General features: G+C 49.1%; 1 protein-coding gene across 17 annotated transcripts in view; it reads right to left on the bottom strand.

The window, feature by feature from the left end:
* The window catches only part of CFAP74 (cilia and flagella associated protein 74), an 84260-nt gene extending 65280 nt beyond the window's left edge, over positions 1-18980 (bottom strand). For 4 of the 17 annotated variants that reach the window (XM_078330057.1, XM_078330056.1, XM_035307393.3 and 1 more), the window contains exons 1-4: positions 18583-18980; positions 4606-4694; positions 1327-1361; positions 1043-1186 (exon numbers count right to left, since the gene is read on the bottom strand). In XM_078330057.1, the coding sequence (XP_078186183.1) occupies positions 1043-1186; positions 1327-1361; positions 4606-4694; positions 18583-18955 (641 nt within the window). In that variant the 5' untranslated portion in view covers positions 18956-18980. Of the gene's footprint in view, positions 1-1042; positions 1187-1326; positions 1412-4605; positions 4695-8414; positions 8544-13631; positions 13751-18582 lie in introns of those variants that run through there. The other 13 variants (XM_078330059.1, XM_035307398.3, XM_035307394.3 and 10 more) reach the window with 10 other exon arrangements.
* Between the last annotated feature and the right edge of the window lie 1830 nt (positions 18981-20810).

Consider the following 20810-nt stretch of genomic DNA (forward strand, 5'->3'; position numbering starts at 1 on the left):
GCCAGAAGGAACCCCGGTTCACACGCCAGGTCCTGGGGTGACCCTGGCCTCAGTTACCAACAATGGAGCAAAGCCCAGAGCACCAGCTCTGAGGGTCACTTTGTGTTTTTGCTTTTTTGTCAACACAGAGCCTCACTTGTCATCCAGGCTGGAGTGCAGTGGCGTGATCTCCGCTCACTGCAACCTCTGCCTCCCAGGTTCAAGTGATTCTCCTGCCTCAGACTCCCAAGTAGCTGGAATTACACGTGCCACCACCACGCCCGGCTAATTTTTGTATTTTTAGTAGAGACGGGGTTTCACCACATTGGCCAGGCTGGTCTCGAACTCCTGACCTCAGGTGATCCACCTGCCTTAGCCTCCCAAAGTGTTGGGATTACAGGCGTGAGCCCCTGAGGCCGGCCGTGATGGTCACTTGGAAGCCGCACGGCCGCTCCAGAAGCGTGTGAGAGGAGTCGTCGTTTCCGTAGGTGAAGAACCCGGGTTAGGTGTCCAAGTTATGCAGAAGAACGTTTTTCTTTTAATTTTTTATTTTTAAAGACAGGGCCTTGCTCTGTCGCCCAGGCTCCCTGCAGCCTTGACCTCCTGGGCTCAAGCCTCCCGAGTAGCTGGGATCACGGGCGCACCACCCTCCCAGCTGAATGTTTTGATTTTTGAGAAGACACAGAAATAATTTAGGAGTGAAGTAGAGTGTCTGTAATTTGCTTTAAAATAATTTAGCAAAAAACCCCATAGATATAAAATACAGACACACACATACACAGAGAAAGAAATGATAGCAAAAGCTTGACAGGCAGTGACTTTGGGGAACGCTGGGGGAGGCAGTGCACTTGTTCCTGCCTCCTCTGTGGGAAGAGGGCTGGGAGTACTGGGCACCAGCTCCTGGGTGGGGCTTGCAGAGCTCCTCCTCCACCGAGACCCTGGAAGACCCTCCCGGACAGGTTCTCACGGTGGTGACGGGCACACGACCACCCCTCTGGCACCTGTGTCACGGCCTGGGGGGGCAGCAGGAGTCGGGAGGCACAGCGGCCTCAGCCCCGCTCACCTCATCTTCTCAATGAAGAGGTCTTGCTGCTCACACATCTTATCCAGGGTGCTCAGGTTCTGTCTCAGGTGAGACGCCTGCATTCTGTCCTCAGCTGTTTTCCTTTTCATTTTATCAGCACCAGTATCTTGTTCTTTCACTGAGCTTAGGATGAAAAGGTCGCCAGCTGCCACCACGTCGGCTGCAGCCTCAGAATGCCTTCCTCGGTGCGGCCTGCAGGGTAGGTGCAGCCTGTGGGAGGGAGGGAGGAAGCAGCCGCTACCCCACCCCGCCCCAGGAGTTACCTGCTGTGTTCTGGGTCCGCGCCATCCTCCGCTTCCTGCAGAAGAGATCTGATGTCAAACCCTGGATCCTCTAATTCATGTCTTTCTAGAAATCAAGGCAAGAGTTAAAAAAAACAAAAAGCAGATCAAGCATTTGTGTCTGAAGTTTGAGGATAAATCTTTCTTTTTTGAGACAGGGTGTAAGGAACCTAGGGCAGCAGGCACAGGCAGAGGCGAACAGCCTGGGGAGCTCCACGGGACTGGGGCGCTGGTGCCCAGAGAGAGCGAGCGAGCCAGGGCTGGTCGTCTTTGCAGACGAAGAGAGGCGGGGGGGGGGGGCGCCAGGGCACAGCACAGCTCAGCCTGTGCCCAGAGAAAGAGTTAAGCCGCTACCCTGAAGGCAGCGGGTGTGGGGGCCACCGGACCAAGCAGCTGGGACAGGCAGACAGTGTGAGAGCTGCTGTTGGAGATCCCTGTTCACCTGCCTACGGCCTCCAGTGCTCCTTCTGCTCACTCACCCACTCCCTTTGGACCTCAACGTGACATTTGGCATAGTCGTGAGTCTGACACAGAGTCTCGCTCTGTTGCCAGGCTGGAGTGCGGTGGCGCCATCTTGTATCTCTGCAGCCTTCGCCTCCCAGGTTCAAGGCATCCTCCCACCTCAGCCTCCCGAGTAACTGAGACTAGAGGCCTGGCTAATTTTTATGTTTTTAGTAGAGGGTTTCCCCATGGTGGCCAGGCTGGTCTTGAACTCCTGACTTCAAGTGATCCACCCACCTTGGCCTTCCAAAGTGCTGGGATTACAGGTGTGAGCCACCATGCCCGGCCAGTTTTTTGTTTGTTTGTTTTGAGGTGGAGTCTTTCTCTGTCTCCCAGACTGGACTGCAGTGGCGCAATCTGGGCTCACTGCAACCTCCACCTCCTGGGTTCAAGCGATTCTCCTGCCTCAGCCTCCTGAGTAACTGGGATTACAGGCACACACCACCACGCCCAGCTAATTTTTGTATTTTTAGTAGAGACAGGGTTTCACCATGTTAGCCAGGCTGGTCTCAAACTCCTGACCTCAGGTGATCCACCTACCTCGGCCTCCCAAAATATTGGGATTACAGGCACGAGCCACCGCGCCCGGCCTACCCACCAGTTTTAGGATAAATCTTGACAATCTCTAACTTGATGGTTCTCAAAGCAAAATCCAGGGAATCCTGAGAGTTCCTTAGTGACTTTCAGAGCCTGTAAGTGAAACTGTCTTCATCATCACACTTGCTTGCCATCTGCCTTCTCACTCTCTTTCCATGAGTGTACAGTGGAGTCTTCCAGAGGCCACAGGACATGTGGCGTCACAGCAGATAGCTGTGAGACTCCAGCTGCCTTCTGGGAAACCCCACTCTTGACGTTACTGCTAATAGGTTTGTTATTGCTATTTTAAATGACTAAGGTATTGAAATGTTTTCGGCTTTAATTTTTGGCACGGCGAGCATTGAAAGATATAGGCAACATAAGCAAATGTTCTCTGGGTCTTCAATGATTTTTAAGAATGCAAAGGGGTTCTCAGGTAAAAGAGGCTGAAGGTCACTGTCTCAGAAGATTACAGTGCACTTCCAGCAAAACACGGCAAATTCAACACGGGTTTTCTTCCCTTCACTAAATCTCAGTAAAAATGACGGAAAAGGCAGAAAGCCACAGTCACAAGGGGAGCTGGAGAGGGAGACGGTGGGTGGGAGAAGGCCATGCAGCGCCAGGAGACAGGCGGCTGACTCAGCACACAACAGAACCCACAACGTGGTGGGGAGGGGAGCGGGGGTGGGAAGGAAACGTGCCTCCCGATCGGGATGGCCTGCCTGTGCCCAGAACTAGAACCAAATCAAGGCACGTCTCAGAAAAATTTCAGATCATCAGAGATTTTTTAAAAAAAGCTTCCAGGAAAAGAAAACAAAAATAGGTCATATTCAAAGGACTGGGATAAAAATGGCATCAGATTTCTCAATACTGATGCAAACTGGAAAACTATGGTCGGCCGCTTTCGAAATCTCAGACACAATTTGTCTTTCTTTCAAATAAGGACAATAATATAAGCTCCCTCTTTGAGAGAAAAATGTGAGTGTAAAAGCTATCTTCTCCCAGGGTAAAGGGAATTAAAGAGGGGCTATGAAGCATGTCATTTTTCTTTCTTGTTGCTGAGACTTGTGTTACTGTGAAAGAAGCTTTATTGGCCGGGCGCAGTGGCTCACGTCTGTAATCCCAGCACTTTGGGAGGCCGAGGCGGGCGGATCACAAGGTCAAGAGATCAAGGTCATCCTGGCCAACGTGGTTGTGGGAAGCAGAAAATTTCCTCTTTAAAGTTTCCTTTCTTTTTTTTTTTTTTTTTTTGAGGCAGAGTTTCCCTCGTTACCCAGGCTGGAGTGCAATGGCGCGATCTCGGCTCACCGCAACTTCCGTCTCCTGGGTTCAGGCAATTCTCCTGCCTCAGCCTCCTGAGTAGCTGGGATTACAGGCACATGCCACCATGCCCAGCTAATTTTTTGTATCTTTAGTAGAGACAGGGTTTCACCATGTTGACCAGATGGTCTCGATATCTTGACCTCGTGATCCACCCGCCTCAGCCTCCCAAAGTGCTGGGATTACAGGCTTGAGCCACCGCGCCCGGCCAGTTTCCTTTCTTTTTAAAGAATAAGTGTGCTAATAACTTTGTTAAGCCCTATCCTGTGTAGCTGTTAGACCTGCCATGCTTACAGGCACGTGGTACATTCTATGTCCTTGTGCTTTAACCAAGATATCTGCGCTGGACGTGCTCACAGGCATGTCCCAGCTCTCCACTGCTTTGACCTGTTTAGAAAATTTTAAGTTAGTTAATTGAATTTTAGTTTAGATTGTGAGGTCTGCCAGCCAACGGAGATCAGACACAGCAGTAAGGACGACCCCAAATGTGTAAGGGATAAATACGTCTGTTTTCCTTTGTTCATTGTACTCTCATGACAAGATGGCTAGCAAGGGTGCCCTTCTGCAGTTCAGAAAGTAAAAGTTGCGTTGCTGAAAGATCCTGTGTCTCAGTGCTGATTTTCCTTTGTGGTCCTGAGCATCTGTTTCCAACAGTGAAACCCCGTCTCTACTAAAATACAAAATTATCTGGGCTTGATGGTGGCCGGCGCCTGTAATCCCAGCTACTCCAGAGGCTGAGGCAGGAGAATCACTTGAACCCAGGAGGCAGAGGTTGCAGTGAGCTGAGATTGCTCCACTGCACTTCAGCCTGGCAACAGCGCAAGACTCAGTCGCAAAAAAAAAAAAAAAAAAAAGCTTTATTACCATCTTCCAAAGTGGGGGAATCTTCCAGAAGGGGGTCATCCTCAGGTAACAAGCTGCTGTCATCTTCCATGCCGGGAGATAGAAATTAGCTACAAAAGGTGATCACAAAATATAGATCAATAAAATCATAGATTAAAATAAACTGTGAATTAACAATTTCTCTTAAAGAAGATATTAAGGAAATAAACCACAGATTGGGAAAGAATATTTGCAGCACACACATATCTGATGCAGATCTTGTATCCGGAACACGCAAAGAGGTCCCAACAACCACATAAAGTCCAAACGCCAGTTTAAAGGTCAAAAGAGGCCAGGTGTGGTGGCGCACGCCTGTGATCCCAGCACTGTGAGAGGCCGAAGCAGGTGGATCACCTGAGGTCAGGAGTTCCAAACCAGCCTGGCCAACATGGTGAGGCTACAGTGAGCTGTGATGGTGCCACTACACTCCAGCCTGGGCAACGGAGACCCTGTCACGAAAGAAAAAGAAATTGCCCGAGAGCATTCCAGAGTATTGCTTTACACTCCCACCACAAATACAAAATTGAAATAATTAAATACAAAATTAGCTGTGCATGGTGGCGTGAGCCTGTAATCCTAGCTACTCAGGAGGCCGAGGTGAGAGAATGGCTTGAAACCCAGGAGGCAGAGGTAAGCAGAGATCACACCACTGCACTCCAGCCTGCGGACAGGAGCGAAACCATCTCAAAAAAAGAAAAAAAAAAGTCAAAAGATTTGGAATAGCCACCAAAAAAAGAGATATACAAACGGCCGATATGGCTCTGAACCTCTGTGTAACATCAGCATCTTCAGGGAAATGCAGATGAAGCCATAATGTGACACCACTAAAGACTGATTGGAACACCTGAGACCAAAGCGCTGCTGGCTGCCAGCGCTGGTGAGGCTCTGAAAGGCTGGCATCGGCGCACATTGCCGGCGGGGGCGTGAAGTGATGTTCTGGAACACGGTGGGGCAACGTCTTTTTTCTTCTGTGATGGGGTCTCACTCTGCTGCAGTCACAGCTAACTGCAGCCTCAAACTCCTGGGCTCAAGCAATCTTCCTGCCTCAGCTTTGCAAGTAGCTAAGACCACATGCATATACCAACATGCCCTGCTAATTTTTAAATTATTGGTGGAGGTAGAGGGTCTCTCTGTGTTGCCCAGGCTGGTCTTGAACTCCTGGTCTCAGCCAGGATTCGCCGACCTCAGCCTCCCAAAGTGCTGGGATTATAAGCTTGAGCCACTACATCTGGCGCCAAAAATAATTCTTAAATAACGTCAACATTATCATTACACTTTGGTTATCATTTTGGGAATGTGAGGAGGTTGCCCGTGTGGAACTCAAGGTACTGAATCTTATGTGTCCACATGTTGGGATTAAACGATTTCACTTAAGAAACAGGCCAGGCGCGGTGGCTCACGCCTGTAATCCCAGCACTTTGGGAGGCTGAGGTGGGCGGATCACTTGAGGTCAGGAGTCTGAGGCCAGCCTGGCCAACACAGTGAAACCCCATCTCTAGTAAAAATACAAAAACTAGCCAGGTGTGGTGACAGCACCTGTAGTCCCAGCTACTTGGGAGGCTGAGGCAGGAGAATTGCTTGAGCCCAGGAGGCAGAGATTGCATTGAGCCAAGATCACGCCATGGCACTCCAGCCTGGGTAACAGAGGGACACTCTGTCTCAAAAAAAAAAAAAAAAGAAAAGAAAAAAGAAACAATGTTAAAATGACAAACTCTTTAGTTCCTTAATTTTTCTGGTGAAAATTAAATTTAATGTCTAACTTCCTTTTATTTTTCTGAGACAGGGTTTGACTCAGTCGCCCAGCCTGGAGTACAGTGGTGTGACTGTAGCTCACAGCAGCCTCGAACTCCTGGCTCAACTGATCCTTCTGCCTCAGCCTCCCAAGTAGCTGGGACTACAGGCACGCACCACCACACCCAGATAATTTTTGTATTTTCTGTAGAGACAGGGTTTCGCCATGTTGCCCAGGCTGGTCTCAAACTTTTGAGATCAAGTGATCCGCCTGCCTTGGCCTTCCAAAGTGCTGGGATTACAGGCATGAACCACCGCACTCGCCCAAGAAACCCTATTTTCTATTACACCTTAAGTTTGTGATTGGTTTTAGTGCCTATTAATTACACGGTGCTTGTACCATGATTAATAGACAAAAGAGCTGATGTCAAATGCTTATAAATCAGCAGGACACAGTGGCTTATCCCTGTAATCCCAGCAACATGGGAGCCTGAGGTGGGAGGACCTCCTGAGGCTAGGAGTTTGCGACCAGTCTGGGCAACATAGTGAGACCACATCTCTAGGAAAAAAAAAAAAGTAAAAGAATGTAGCCAGGTGAGGTGATGCACACCTGTAGTTCCGTCTGTTCAGGAGGCTGAGGTGGGAGGATCACTTGAACCCAGGAGGTCAAGGCTGCAGTGAGCCGTGATTGCACCACTGCAGTCCAGCCTGGGTGACAGAGCAATACTCCATCTCAAAAAAACAAAAAAGAAAAGAAAGCTTATAAGTCAATGTACAATGGGAAGGTTAGCACTACTATTTCACATTGAAATAATGCATCATTCCAGGTGAAATGTACATAAATGTTGACATTGTGTACGAGATGCTGAAACTGTAAAACTGTGGAGGACTGATTTGCATTGCTCAGCTTAGCAATTGCTTCAGAATAATTCACTAAAAATATTCTCAATGCCTAGCAATGTTTCTTGAACAAATTATTAATATATCAATGCCAGTAATTTTTTAAACTTACAAGGAAACAATTGCATTTTAAAGTCCTGAGAGGCAGAATTTAAAGGCATCTTGTAAAATTCCAACCATATTTTTCCCACTTGAAAGAACTGATTAACCTGCTAGTCTTTGAATGGCAGCGTTTTCAGAAAATATTTAGAAGATGGTCAAACCTATTTGGCTCTGTGCTTGTGAATTCCCTGTGGCTTCCAAGACCTCGTTTTGCTGGACGCCCAGCAGATGACAGGTGTCATTGTGCACACGCAGTTCCAGTCAAGGCGATCACACTAAACCACAGACACTTGGAGCCTCGGTTAAAGACGGCACTTCCAAAAGCGTTCGCCTCTGATCCCTCCCGAGTCCTCACTAACAAGGGGGGCAGATTTACTGTTTTCAACACGTGAATCTACAAGGGCAAGGCCAGTGAGAGAAGCAGGAGGTGGAGGGATGAGGGTAGCTGGTCCTGAAGATGGAGCCGCTGCCTGATCCTCTGCAGGGAAGCTGTGAAAGGTCCAGGAATGGGCAGCTTTGGGTGCTTCTCAGGTGGGAGCAGTGGGATGGGCCTCTGCCCATGAAAGGGCACTGAAGAAGCAGTGGGAGCTCTGCTGTGAACATGGCTGCCCAGTGTGCTGGCATCACACTGAAAATCATCCAGAAATGCTGGGTAGAACTGTACTTTAATTCTTGTAAATATGTTGAAGAACGAGCCAGGCCTGGTGGCTCAGGCCTGTAATGCCAGCACTTTGGGAGGTTGAGGCGAGCAGATCGCTTAAGGTCAGGAGTTTGAGACCAGCTTGGCAACACAGCAAAACCCTGTCTCTACTAAAAAAAAAAAACACCAAAATATGAGAATTAGCCAGGCGCAGTGGCTCACGCCTGTAATCCCAGCACTTTGGGAGGCTGAGGCAGGTGGCTCACTTGAGCAGGAGTTTGAGACCAGCCTGAACAACATGGTGAAACCCCATCTCTACTGAAAATTAAAAAATGCAGATTTGAAGTTGTTGACTCTTCCTGGTGAATTGAACATGTGGTTATAAGGTGACCCCACTGCTGGGCATGGTGGCACGCACCTGTAATCCCAGCTACTCAGGAGGCTGAAGCAGAATTGTTTGAACCCAGGAGGTGGAGGTTGCAGTAAGCCGAGATGGTGCCACTACACTCCAGCCTGGGCGACAGAATAAGATTCAGTCTCAAAAAAAAAAAAGTTGAAGAACAGATAAAATAAGAAACTTTCAAGTAAAGGTAAAAATACAGATGAAATAACCAAGCTAAAGGGAAGCACGTTATCGAATTACACTGAAAACCGAAAACAAGAGGAAAAGCAAACTACCTTTTTTTGTTTTTTTGTGGGGACAGTGTCTTGCTCTGTTACCCAGGCTGGGGAGCAATGGTGTGGTCTTGGCTGATCACAACCTCCGCCTCCCAGGTCCAAGCAATCCTTGTGCCTCAGCCTCCCGGATAGCTGGGATTACAGGCGCCCGCCACCATGCCTGGTTACGTTTTGTATTTTTGGTAGAGATGAGGTTTCACTATGCTGGCCAGGCTGGTCTTGAACTTCTGACCTCAAGTGATCCACCTGCCTCAGCCTCCCAAAGTGCTGGAATTACAGGCGTGAACCACTGCGCCTGGCCAAACTCTCCACTGTTTAAAAGAGACATCTAAAACACAAGCTTAAGAAGCATTACATTTTAAAAGTCAGAAAGAGCCGGGGGCGGTGGCTCACGCCTGTAATCCCAGCACTTTGGGAGGCCGAGGCGGGTGGATCACGAGGTCAAGAGATCGAGACCATCCTGGTCAACATGGTGAAACCCCATCTCTACTAAAAATACAAAAAATTAGCTGGGATGGTGGCGCATGCCTGTAATCCCAGCTACTCAGGAGGCTGAGGCAGGAGAATTGCCTGAACCTAGGAGGTGGAGGTTGCGGTGGGCCGAGATCGCGCCATTGCATTCCAGCCTGGTAACAAGAGCGAAACTCCGTCTCAAAAAAAAAAAGTCATAAAGAAATGCAGAACCCATAAGTAGGAAGGTAGTGGAGTTGCCTGGAAATAGGCAAAATACTTAGGCAAAAAGCGGGAACAGCAGTGGGGCCACATTGTAACCACATGCTCAATTCACCAGGAACACTCGACAACTTCAGACCTGCATTTAATGTTAATGGATCAGATTATTCATTGGTCAAAGTATTCATTACAGGTGCTACTTTAGACATATGAAAACACAGAGAAAAAAATCAAATTAAGTGTATGTCCTCCTGTGGGCTTCTAAGTGGACTAGCAAGAACAGAAAGAAGGTCTCCTGAAATATCGGCTGGGTGCAGTGGGTCATGCCTGTGATCCCAGCGCTTTGGGAGGCTGAGGCGGGCAGGTCACTTGAGGTCAGGAGCTTGAGACCAGTCTGGCCAACATGGTGAAACCCATCTCTACTAAAAATACAAAAATTAGCCAGGCGTGGTGGTGCATGCCTGTAATCCCAGTTACTCGGAAGGGTGAGGCAGGAGAATTGCTTGAACTGGGAGGCGGAGGTTGTGGTGAGCTGAGATAGGGCCATTGCACTCCAGCCTGGGGAACAGAGCAAGACTCCATCTCAAAAGAAAGAAGAAGAAAAGAAATATGAGTTTGGGCCAACTGTTAGATGAATGGGAAAAGCCTGTGGAATGACAGTGAGGCCCTCAGCTGTGTTGACAGTCATTTAAACTATCACTGTTTTGTAACCTTTTAAATGTCTCATGTTAGCCCTGCACACGACCCCTAATGAATAAAGGATGCATAAGGTAAGAAACGAAACGTACAGGTGCCAACTGTTCCAGTTCCACAGACTCTCAGGAAAAAGAAGCAGAGACCCAGTCCCTGGCCGGCTTCATGGGGCTCCCTTAACTTTGGACACCACAGACAGAGACTCAAGAATCCAAACCTAGGTCTTACTGCCCCGAATCCAGCAACGCACAGGCGGGGCAACATATCATGACCAAGATGGGCTCACAGAACATTAGAAATCAATTTACCCACCACGTCAACAGACCAAAGGAGGAAAATTATATGATCAACTCAATAAACGAAGGGAAACAGTACTGATAAAATTAAACATCCCATTTATGCCGTTCTAAAAAAAACTTAGAAAAATTGTATTAGAAATGAACCTCTTTAGGCCAGGTGTGGTTGCTCACCCCTGACACTCCAGCACTTTGGGAGGCCGAGGTGGCTGGATCACTTGAGATGTGAAGTTCAAGACCGGCCTGGCCAACATGGTGAAAACCCATCTCTACTAAAAATACAAAAATTAGCTGGGCGTGGTGGCGGGCACCTGTAATCCCAGCTACTTGGGGGGCTGAGGCAGGAGAATCACTTAAACTCGGGAGGTAGAGGTTGCAGTGAGCCGAGATCACGCCACTGCATTGCAGCCTGGCTGACAGAGCGAGTCTATCTCAAAAAACAGAGAAAAGAAAAAGAAATGAATGTCTTTAATGTGATAGAGTATACACACCAAAAATCACCACAGCAAACGTCACACTTAACCATTAAAAACGTTCCCTTAAGATTGGCGGGGCGCGGTGGCTCAAGCCTGTAATCCCAGCACTTTGGGAGGCCGAGGCGGGTGGATCATGAGGTCAGAGATCGAGACCATCCTGGTCAACATGGTGAAATCCCGTCTCTACTAAAAATACAAAAAATTAGCTGGGCATGGTGGCACGTGCCTGTAATCCCAGCTACTCAGGAGGCTGAGGCAGGAGAATTGCCTGAGCCCAGGAAGCGGAGGTTGCAGTGAGCCCAGATCGCGCCATTGCACTCCAGCCTGGGTAATAAGAGCGAGACTCCGTCTCAAAAAAAAAAAAAAAAAATTGAGAACAAAACAAGGATGCTCACTAAAACCTCTTCTCAATATTCATCACAGCCACAGCCAGAACGAACCATCAGATGTAAAAGAAAGAGGCAGCCGGGCTCAGTGGCTCACGCCTGTAATCCCAGCACTTTGGGAGGCAGAGGCAGGCGGATCACCTGAGGTCAGGAGTTCAAGACCAGACTGGCTAACATGGTGAAACCCAGTCTCTACTAAAAATACAAAAATTAGCCAGGTGTGGCGGTGGGCGCCTGTGATCCCAGCTACTTGGGAGGCTGAGGCAGGAGAATCACTTGAACTCGGGAGGTGGAGGTTGCGGTGAGCAGAGATCACGCTCCAGCCTGGGCCACAAGAGGGAAACTGTGTCTCAAAAAAAAAAAACAAAAAATGAAATGAAAGGCATACATACGGAATGGAAGGGGAAAACGGTCATTATTTCAGATAAAATGACCACACATGGAAGATCCAAACAAATATACAGATAAAGTCACTTAATTAAATCAACTTGGTAATGTTGCTAGGTAAACTTCAGTAATAAAAGTCAGGTATATTTCCATTTGTCAGAAGAAATAACGAGGAAATAAGATCTGGAAAATCTACCATTTACAATTATATCAAAAACCCTGAAGTACTCAAGAACAAACACAACAGAAGACGGAGACTTCTGCGGAGACCGTGATGAACCCTCGGGCACTGTTAAAGGGAACTGACATAAAAATAAATTGGAGAAATAACCCACTTTCTTCAGCAAATAAAAGGCGTGGGGAAGACAGGGAGGGGCCCTGTAAGTGGAAAGAGCCTGGAGAGACAAGTTGGCCACAAGCAACCTGGGGATGCTGCCTTCATCTATTCAAGCTTCCAGAAAACCAGCTGCAAAAGACTTTTGTTATCTCCTTCCCTGAGAGTGAGTATAAACTGGCATTTGTTTCCATTAAGAAATTATTACTTTGGGCCCGGTTCAGTGGCTCATGCCTGTAATCCCAGCACTTTGGGAGGCTGAGGTGGGTGGATCACTTGAGGTCGGGAGTTCGAGACCAGCCTGGCCAACATGGTGAAACCCGGTCTCTACTAAAAATACAATAATTAGGCCGGGCGCGGTGGCTCAAGCCTGTAATACCAGCACTTTGGGAGGCCAAGGCGGGTGGATCACGAGGTCAAGAGATCGAGACCATCCTGGTCAACATGGTGAAACCCCGTCTCTACTAAAAATACAAAAAATTAGCTGGGCGTTGTGGCGTGCGCCTGTAATCCCAGCTACTCGGGAGGCTGAGGCAGGAGAATTGCCTGAACCCAGGAGGCGGAGGTAGCGGTGAGCCGAGATTGCGCCATTGTACTCCAGCCTAAGTAACGAGAGCGAAACTCCATCTCAAAAAATAAATAAATAAAAATACAAAAATTAGCCAGGCGTGGTGGTGCATAGCTACTTGGGAGGCTGAGGCAGGAGATTCGCTTGAACCTGGGGGGACAGAGGCTGCAGTGAGCTGAGATTGCACCACTGCACTCCAGGCCAAGTGACAGAGCGAGACTCCATTTCAAAAAAAAAAAGAAAAGAAATTATTAATTGTATTGGGGTTGATGATGATTTTGTGGTTATGCTAAAAATAAGTTTGTTTCTGTTAGAGGCATATACGAAGGTTCTTACAGGTGAAAGGGTCTCATGCCTGGGATGTTCCTGGAAACACACTAGTCCTGAACCACAAGCAGAGAGGGGTAGAGGCAGAAGACGGCTGTGAGGCTGATCATCACTGAGCAGGGACGGGTGCCGCGGCTTTGTGGTATCATTCTCCCTACTTGTGTGACTTTGCAATTGTTCATGATAAAAGTTTTCTTTCTATAAGAAAGTCTAAACAAATAAATAGCTGCGAGTTCAAGTGCCAGAGACTCAATGCTGTCAGGATGGCAATTCCTTCCAAACTGCTCCACAGACTCCCTCAAACCCATCCAATCCCAGCAGAAATGTGTGTGTCTACATGCAAGAGCAAGAGAATGAGAAATTTCTATTCTGGTGAATTTTAAAATTTATATGGAAGAACAATGGAACGGGAGTTCTGAGGGGGGAAGGGGTGCCCCACCGGGTATCAAGAGTTATTCTAAAGCTGTAAAATTAAGACAGTACAGTGTTTTAGCCAAGACAAACAGACCAATGGAACAGATCAGAAGGCCAGAAACAGGCCCCCAGGACCAGCGCTACACAGGACAGAAGTGGGACAGCGGGGCAGTGGGCACGGAATGGGGGTCTTCCTCCACATCCACCCCAAGATCAGTCCCGTGTGGGTGAAAGACTTGGATGGGAAAAATCAAAATTTGACTACAGTGTGTGTGTTAGCACGGAGTAAATGGGGGGTCGGAATGGAGCTTTGTTACCTCCGAATTTCTGAAATAAGACACTAAGAACGTTAGGCACAAAAGGAAAAGTTGGCGGAATTATCCACGTTTAAATTAGAAACTTACGTTCAGGCCAGGCACAGTAGCTCACACCCGTAATCCCAGCACTTTGGGAGGCTGAGGTAGAGGGATCACTTGAGGTCAGGAGTTCGAGAGCAGCTGGCCAATGTGGTGAAACCCCATCTCTACAAAAAATACAAAAATTAGCCAGGTGTGGTGGTGGGTACCTGTAATCCCAGCTATTCGAGAGGCTGAGGCCAGAGAATCGCTTGAACCTGGGAGGCAGAGACTGCAGTGGGCCGAGATCGTGCCACTGCACTCCAGCCTGGGCGACAGAGCAAGACTCCGTCTCAAAAAACAAGCAGACAAAAAAACCCAAAACCAAATCTTTTGTTCAGGTGACATCCTAGGGAGAGTTAAAGGAAAACCTCCAGGATGGGCACTGCTCATGCCCGTCATCGCAGCGCTTCCGGAGGCCGAGGCGGGTGGATCACGAGGTCAGGAGATCAAGACCAGCCTGGCCAACATGGTGAAACCTTGTCTCTCCTAAAAATACAAAAATTAGCTGGGCCTGGTGTCGGGTGCCTGTATTCCCAGCTACTCGGGAGGCTGAGGCAGGAGAATCGCTTGAACCCGGGAGGTGGAGGTTGCAGTGAGCCAAGATCACACCATTGCAGTCCAGTCTTGTGACAGAGCAAGACTGTCTCAAAAAAAAAAAAAAAAGAAAACCTATGAAGTAGAAGACAATCAGAGCACATAACTGAGAGGTTTACTGTCAAGATCATGTAAGGAATATCCGTGGATCGATAAGGAAGACGAACAGCCCCAAATGGGAGAAGACTTCAACAGGCAGGCCACATCACCTAACACATTCACGGGTTTGGAGGCTCAGGACATGGATTTTCTGGGGAAGGGGGAGCTTATCCTGCTGACTTCACCCTCCGGCTCAGCAATTCCTCTGCTAAGAGCATACCCTACAGAAACTCCCACCTGTGGTGTTAGCTTTTTGGGTACCACAACCTAGGTGGCTTCAACAGCAGAAACTGCCTCCCGCAGTTCTGGAAGCCATCATCCAAAGCTCATCCAAAGCCAAGGTGCTGGCAGGGCCATGCTGTCTCTGAAGGGTGAGGGAAGGGTCTGTCTCGGGCCTCCCTTCAAGCTTTTGTTAGTTCTGTGGCTTGTGGCAGCAAAACTCCAATCTTCATATGACACTCTCTCTGTGTCCATGTGTATGTCCACATTTCTCCCTTTTATAAAGACACTGATCACTGGATTAGGCACTCACCCTATTCTAGTATGACCTCATCTTAGCTACTTACAGCATCACCATATTTCCAAGTAAGGTCATATTCTCAGGTCCTGAGGCTCAGAAACAGCCCCGATGGCGGGGACAGCCGAACGGCATGATTCCCACAGAGGAATACCGTGCGGGACTGACGGGAAGTGAACGGCAGCTTTGGGTGGCTGAAGCTGCTTCTCCTCAGGGTTGTGAGATTCATACACGCTCTTCCTCTTCCCCTTCCCCTTCCCCTTCCCTTCACTGTCAAAGTGGGTTTCCTGGGTGGGGCAGGTGGAGCAGGGTCCAAAGCGGTGCAGGCTGGGTGAGGAGGGTGCCAGTGTGTGTGGCTGGGGGTCAGAGCTGGGTGTTGGAGCCTGAGAGGGAAGAGGGGGTCCCCAGGTGTGGTCCAGCAGTGGGAATCAGAGCCCAGGTGGGGGAGGACAGTGTCCACTGTGACAGCCTCTCAGGCCAAGCCTGGGAGCAATGACACATTTGCACAGCTTCCGAGCACCTCCAGCAAAATGCTTGTTAATTACAAAGGAAAAAAGAACTTCCCAGCCGAGATGCTGGCAGATACCACCTTAATCAAGAGCTCAAAGTGAACCTCATCAGTAATGTGACAAAGTGATCACTGTGAGCCACTGGCTGGATGGAATGAACAGGCCACAGTGTCACTTCTGTGACTTTCCTGTCCAAGACACACAGTGGCATTCTAATCACAAGGACACATCGGGTGAAAGTGAACAGGGGGACTTTCTCCAAAGTAATTGGCCCATGACCTTCCAAGGTGTCAGACACTAAAGAGAGATGGTGAGAATTCAGTGCCAAGTGTGACTCCAGACTGGACCCTTTCACACTGGGGGCCTGATGCAACCAACTGCCAAAGCGTGTTTGACAGGCTTGGGGGTAAACGCAGCCACAGGCCCCGGCCCTCTGCCGACTCAGCCGATGCTTGGCTGAGCTGGAGAACGTCCTTGTTAGTGGAAAACACACTCTACGAAGAGGGTCCTGAAGGCAACTTACTCTCAAATACTTCAGGAAAAGTATTTTTGTGTTGAACTTGCAACTTTTAAATAAGTTTGGGATTGTTTCAAACAAAATTTTAAAGAATATATGTGGTATTATGTAATATTTATATAATACATATTCTTTAAAATTTTCATATAAATAAGTTAATATTAAGTTTAAAATAAGTGAAAGTTGGCCGGGCATGGTGGCTCATGCCTGTAATCTCAGCACTTTGGGAGGCAGAGGTGGGTGGATCACTTGAGGTCAGGAATTAGCTGGGTGTGGTGTTCCTGTAATCCCAGCTACTCAGGAGGCTGAGGTAGGAGAATCACTTGAACCAGGAGGTGGAGGTTGCAGCGAGCTGAGGTCATGCCATGGCACTGTGGCCTGGGCAATACAGTAAGACTCTGACTCTCTCTTTCTCTCTCTAAGAATGTATGTGGTATTGTGCAAGCTTCAGCAGCACATACACTAAATCACTGGTCATTAGAGAAATGCAAATGAAAACCACATTGAGATATCATCTCACGCCAGCTAGAATGGTGATCATTAAAAAATCTGGAGACAACAGATGGTGGAGAGGATGTAGAGAAAAAGGAACATTTTTACACTGTTGATGGGAGTGTAAATTAGTTCAACCATTGTGGAAGACAGTGTGGTGATTCCTCAAGGACCTAGAAATAGAAATTCTATTTGACCCAGCAATCCCATCACTGGGTATATATCCAGAGGATTATAAATCATTCTATTACAAAGACACACAAACACATGTGTTCACTGCAGCACTGTTTACAATGGCAAAGACCTGGAACCAACCCAAATGCCCATCAATGATAGACTGGACAGGAAAAATGTGGCACATACACACCACAGAATACTATGCAGTCATCAAAAATGATGAGTTTGTGCCCTTTGTAGGGACATGGATGAATCTGGAAACCATCATTCTCAGCAAACTGACACAAGAACAGAAAATCAAACACCACACATGTTCTCAATCATAGGTGGGTGTTGAACAATGAGAACACATGGACACAGGGAGGGGAGCATCACACACTGGGGTCTGTGGAGGGGAATAGGGGAGGGACAGTAGGGGGTAGGGAGGTTGGGGAGGGATAACATGGGGAGAAATGCCAGATAAAGGTGACGGAGGAGGGGGGGTGGAGGCAGCAAACCACATTGCCATGTATGTACCCATACAACAATCTTGTGTGTTCTGCACATGTACCCCAGAAGCTAAAGTACAATAAAAAAAATATATAAATTTTAAAAAAGAATATATGTGGTATTATAGAAAGTTTAATATATAGTATTACATAATACCACATATATTCTTTGAAATTTTATATAAAGTTTACATAAAGTTTAAAATAAGTGAAAGTTAACTATACATATATATATATATATATATTTTTTTTTTTTTTTTGAGACGGAGTTTCGCTCTTGTTACCCAGGCTGGAGTGCAATGGCGAGATCTCGGCTCACCGCAACCGCTGCCTCCTGGGTTCAAGCAATTCTCCCGCCTCAGCCTCCTGAGTAGTTGGGATTACAGGCACGCGCCACCATGCCCAGCTAATTTTTTGTATTTTTAGTAGAGACGGGGTTTCACCATGTTGACCAGGATGGTCTCGATCTCGACCTCGTGATCCAACCGCCTCAGCCTCCCAAAGTGCTGGGATTACAGGCTTGAGCCACCGCGCCCGGCGGAAAGTTAACTATATTGTTTAGGGATGCATGCATAGGTAGTAAAACTAAAGAAAAAGCCATGGTCAAGAAGAAGGGGTCTGTGGGTGGCAGGGGGAGGGGCTTTGGGGTGCTGATGAGGTTCTGTTTCTGGACCTGGGTACTGGCTACTGACATTTGCTTCATAACCAGTCTCTCAGTTCACACGCGGATTTATACACCATCTTTACACAGAGAATCTGTCGGTCAATTTCTAGTGGGCCCCAGAACAGGCCTGCTTTTTACTATATCAGTGCTGGCTTATGCAGATAAAAGGAGTATTCCTTTAGGAAAACCCAAATACTAGAGGCATATCAGCTTCCAAAAGAGGTTATACATACTAAAACCAAATGACTTTGGGGTTATGAATCATGCTCTCCTTTCCACCTAGGCAGACACTCAAGAGTCCCAACTTTTTTTTCCCCCCGAGATGGAGTGTCACTCTGTCACCAGGCTGGAGTGCAATGGCGTCATCTGGGCTCACTGCAGCCTCCACCTCCCGGGTTCAAGCAATTCTCCTGCCTCAGCCTCCCGGGTATCTGGGATTACAGGCACGCGCCACCACTTCTGGCTAATTTTTTGTAGTTTTATTAGAGACGGGGTTTCGCCATGTTGGCCAGGCTGATCTCGAACTCCTGACCTCGTGATTCGCCCGCCTCGGCCTCCCAAAGTGCTGAGATTACAAGCGGGAGCCACCGCGCCCGGCCAAGAGTCTCAACTTTTTACCAGCCAGGCTGGCCCTTGGTTTTTGTTTAATGTTTTTGTAAACGTGTTACAATAACACATTTTTACAACGTCTGCTGCAAAGTCAGGCGCAGGCCCCTCCACGGAGGCTGAGCCAGCGCCCGCGTTCCCTGAAACGAGCCGGGGACCAGAACTATCAACAGTCATTTCTCTGGCACAGCTTTCAGGGAAAAGCGTTTACTAGGAAACCGAGTTCTGCCGGGGCGCGGTGGTCAAACCCTTCCAGCTCGGCCCCAGGGTCAAACGCATCCGCCCCACACCCACCTCTGGCGGGCCTGGGTCCCGGGTTCTCGGGTTCCGGGGCGGCTCCGGCAGGCTGCGGTCCCCTGCGAGGGCCCTCGGCGGCGGCGTGGTTTGGAGCCGACAGCTCCATGGCAACGGAAGACTCCATCGCGGCCGGAGGGGTCCTCGCACGTGCTGCTTCCCGGCTGGAGCGAGTGGTTCGGTCCGATCCGCCAACCGCCGCGCAGGGCGGGGCCGGGCGGGCTCTCCGGGCATGAGCGAGGTGGTCTCGGGCCAGGCCACAGGGCGCGGGGCGGGGACGTCGCCGGGGTCCCACACGGCCAGGCCTGGCCCGGGGCTGAAACTTGGAGGGAACAGACAGACTTGGGCGGCCTGGAGGACCGGGCAGGTGCATGATGGTTTGGAGCCACTGTCAACCTAAAAAACTGGGAGGTTTCCTGTGAAAATGGGGATTTTCCTCTTCTCTTCAAAGTGGAAGACGGGGCCGGGCGCGGTGGCTCACGCCTGTGATCCCAGCACTTTGGGAGGCTGAGGCGGGTGAATCACTTGAGGTAGAGAGTTCGAGACCAGCCTGGCCAACATGGTGAAACCTCGGCTCTTCTAAATATACAAGAATTAGCCAGGCGTGGTGGCACGTGCCTGTAATCCCAGCTACTCAGGGGCTGAAGCAGGAGAATCGCTTGAACCCAGGAGGTGGAGGTTGCAATGAGCTGAGATCACGCCACCGCACTCCAGCCTGGGCCACAGGGCGAGACTCCAAGACCCCGTCTTAAAAACAAACAAACGAAAGTGGAAGATGGGCCAGCTTGCCAAGCTGGTTCTGACCTTCCAGCTGCATTCCCCACAGTCCGGCCCCCTGCTGCCCAGCCAGCCTCTGCTCATCCTATTACCAGAGCCTCTTCTCGAGCACCCACCGCTGGCCCATGGGGCCGTTTGCAATGGAGATGTGGGGGTGTGAAGAAAGGAGTGGTCTCTTTCACTGTGGCCACTCTATTGCAAGAACGGGGCTCCTGAGTGAATGGGATGCGTTGCCTACCCCGGCAGAGCCTTTCAGCCTGGGCAGTCCTTTGGTTTCATCCTGGCTGAAACCCGATCCATCTGAGGCAAGGCACCTTGCAGGATGCCCAGCACCCTTGAAGATGTCTGTGGAAAGTCGCAGAGTGACGCCACACTGCCTCTGCACTCACACGCCTTCCGCAGTGCCAGATTTCTCTCCTCCTCAGTCCTGGGCTCAAGGACTGGAACCAAGTCACCATTGCCAGCCCAGGTTCGTTTTTATCCACAAGATCATCCTTCTTCCCGACTCTACTGAGATCATACGGCTTCCTCCTTATCCAATTTGCCTCTCTGGACCTTTCCCAATGAACTGTTAACATGCTTTCTAGGAAAGGGATGGGCGCGGTGGCTCACACCTGTAATCCCAGCACTTTGGGAGGCCGGGGCTGGCAGATCACCTGAGTTCGAGACCAGCCTGGCCAACATGGTGAAACCCCTGCCTACCAAAATACGAAAATTAGCTAACAGTGGTGGTGCGTGCCTGTAATCCCAGCTACTTGTGGAGCTGAGGCAGGCGAATCACTTGGACCCAGGAAGCGGAGGTTGCAGTGAGCCGAGATCCGTGCCACTGCACTCCAGCTGGGTGACAGAGCAAGACTTCATCCCCCTCCACCCCAAAAAAACAAATATACTGTCTAGGAAAGAAGGGAAGGATAGTGACAGACTGAAAACAGCCCTGTGTCCATGGAACTGGTTAAGGTAGCTGTGGAACAGCTACAGGATGGTCAGCTGTGAAAGAAGGAATAAGGGCTATTCTATGTTCTGCTGTGGAGTGACTCCAGAACATATTGTTAAGTAAAAAATATCAAGCCAGGCATGGTGCTTGAGCCTGTGGTCCCAGCTTCTCAGGAAGCTGAGGCAGGATGGATTGCTTAAGCCCAGGAGTTTGAGCCTGCGGTGAGCTATGATTGCACCACTGCACTCCAGCCCCAGCAACATAATGAAACTCCATCTCAAAACAAAACAAAAAAATCAGTCTAGGCGCAGCGGCTCACGCTTCTAATTCCAGCACTTTGAGAGGCAAGGTGGAAGGATGGCTTGAGTCCAGGAGGTTGAGACCAGCCTGGGCAACATGGTGAAACCCTGGCTCTAAAAAAATACAAAAAATTAGACAGCCATGGTGGCACACACCTGTAGTCCCAGCTACTCAGGAGGGTGAGGTAGGAGGACTTCCTGAGCCTGGGAGGGGGATG

This window comes from Callithrix jacchus, chromosome 7 (assembly GCF_049354715.1).
Source record: "Callithrix jacchus isolate 240 chromosome 7, calJac240_pri, whole genome shotgun sequence".
Taxonomy (NCBI): domain Eukaryota; kingdom Metazoa; phylum Chordata; class Mammalia; order Primates; family Cebidae; genus Callithrix; species Callithrix jacchus.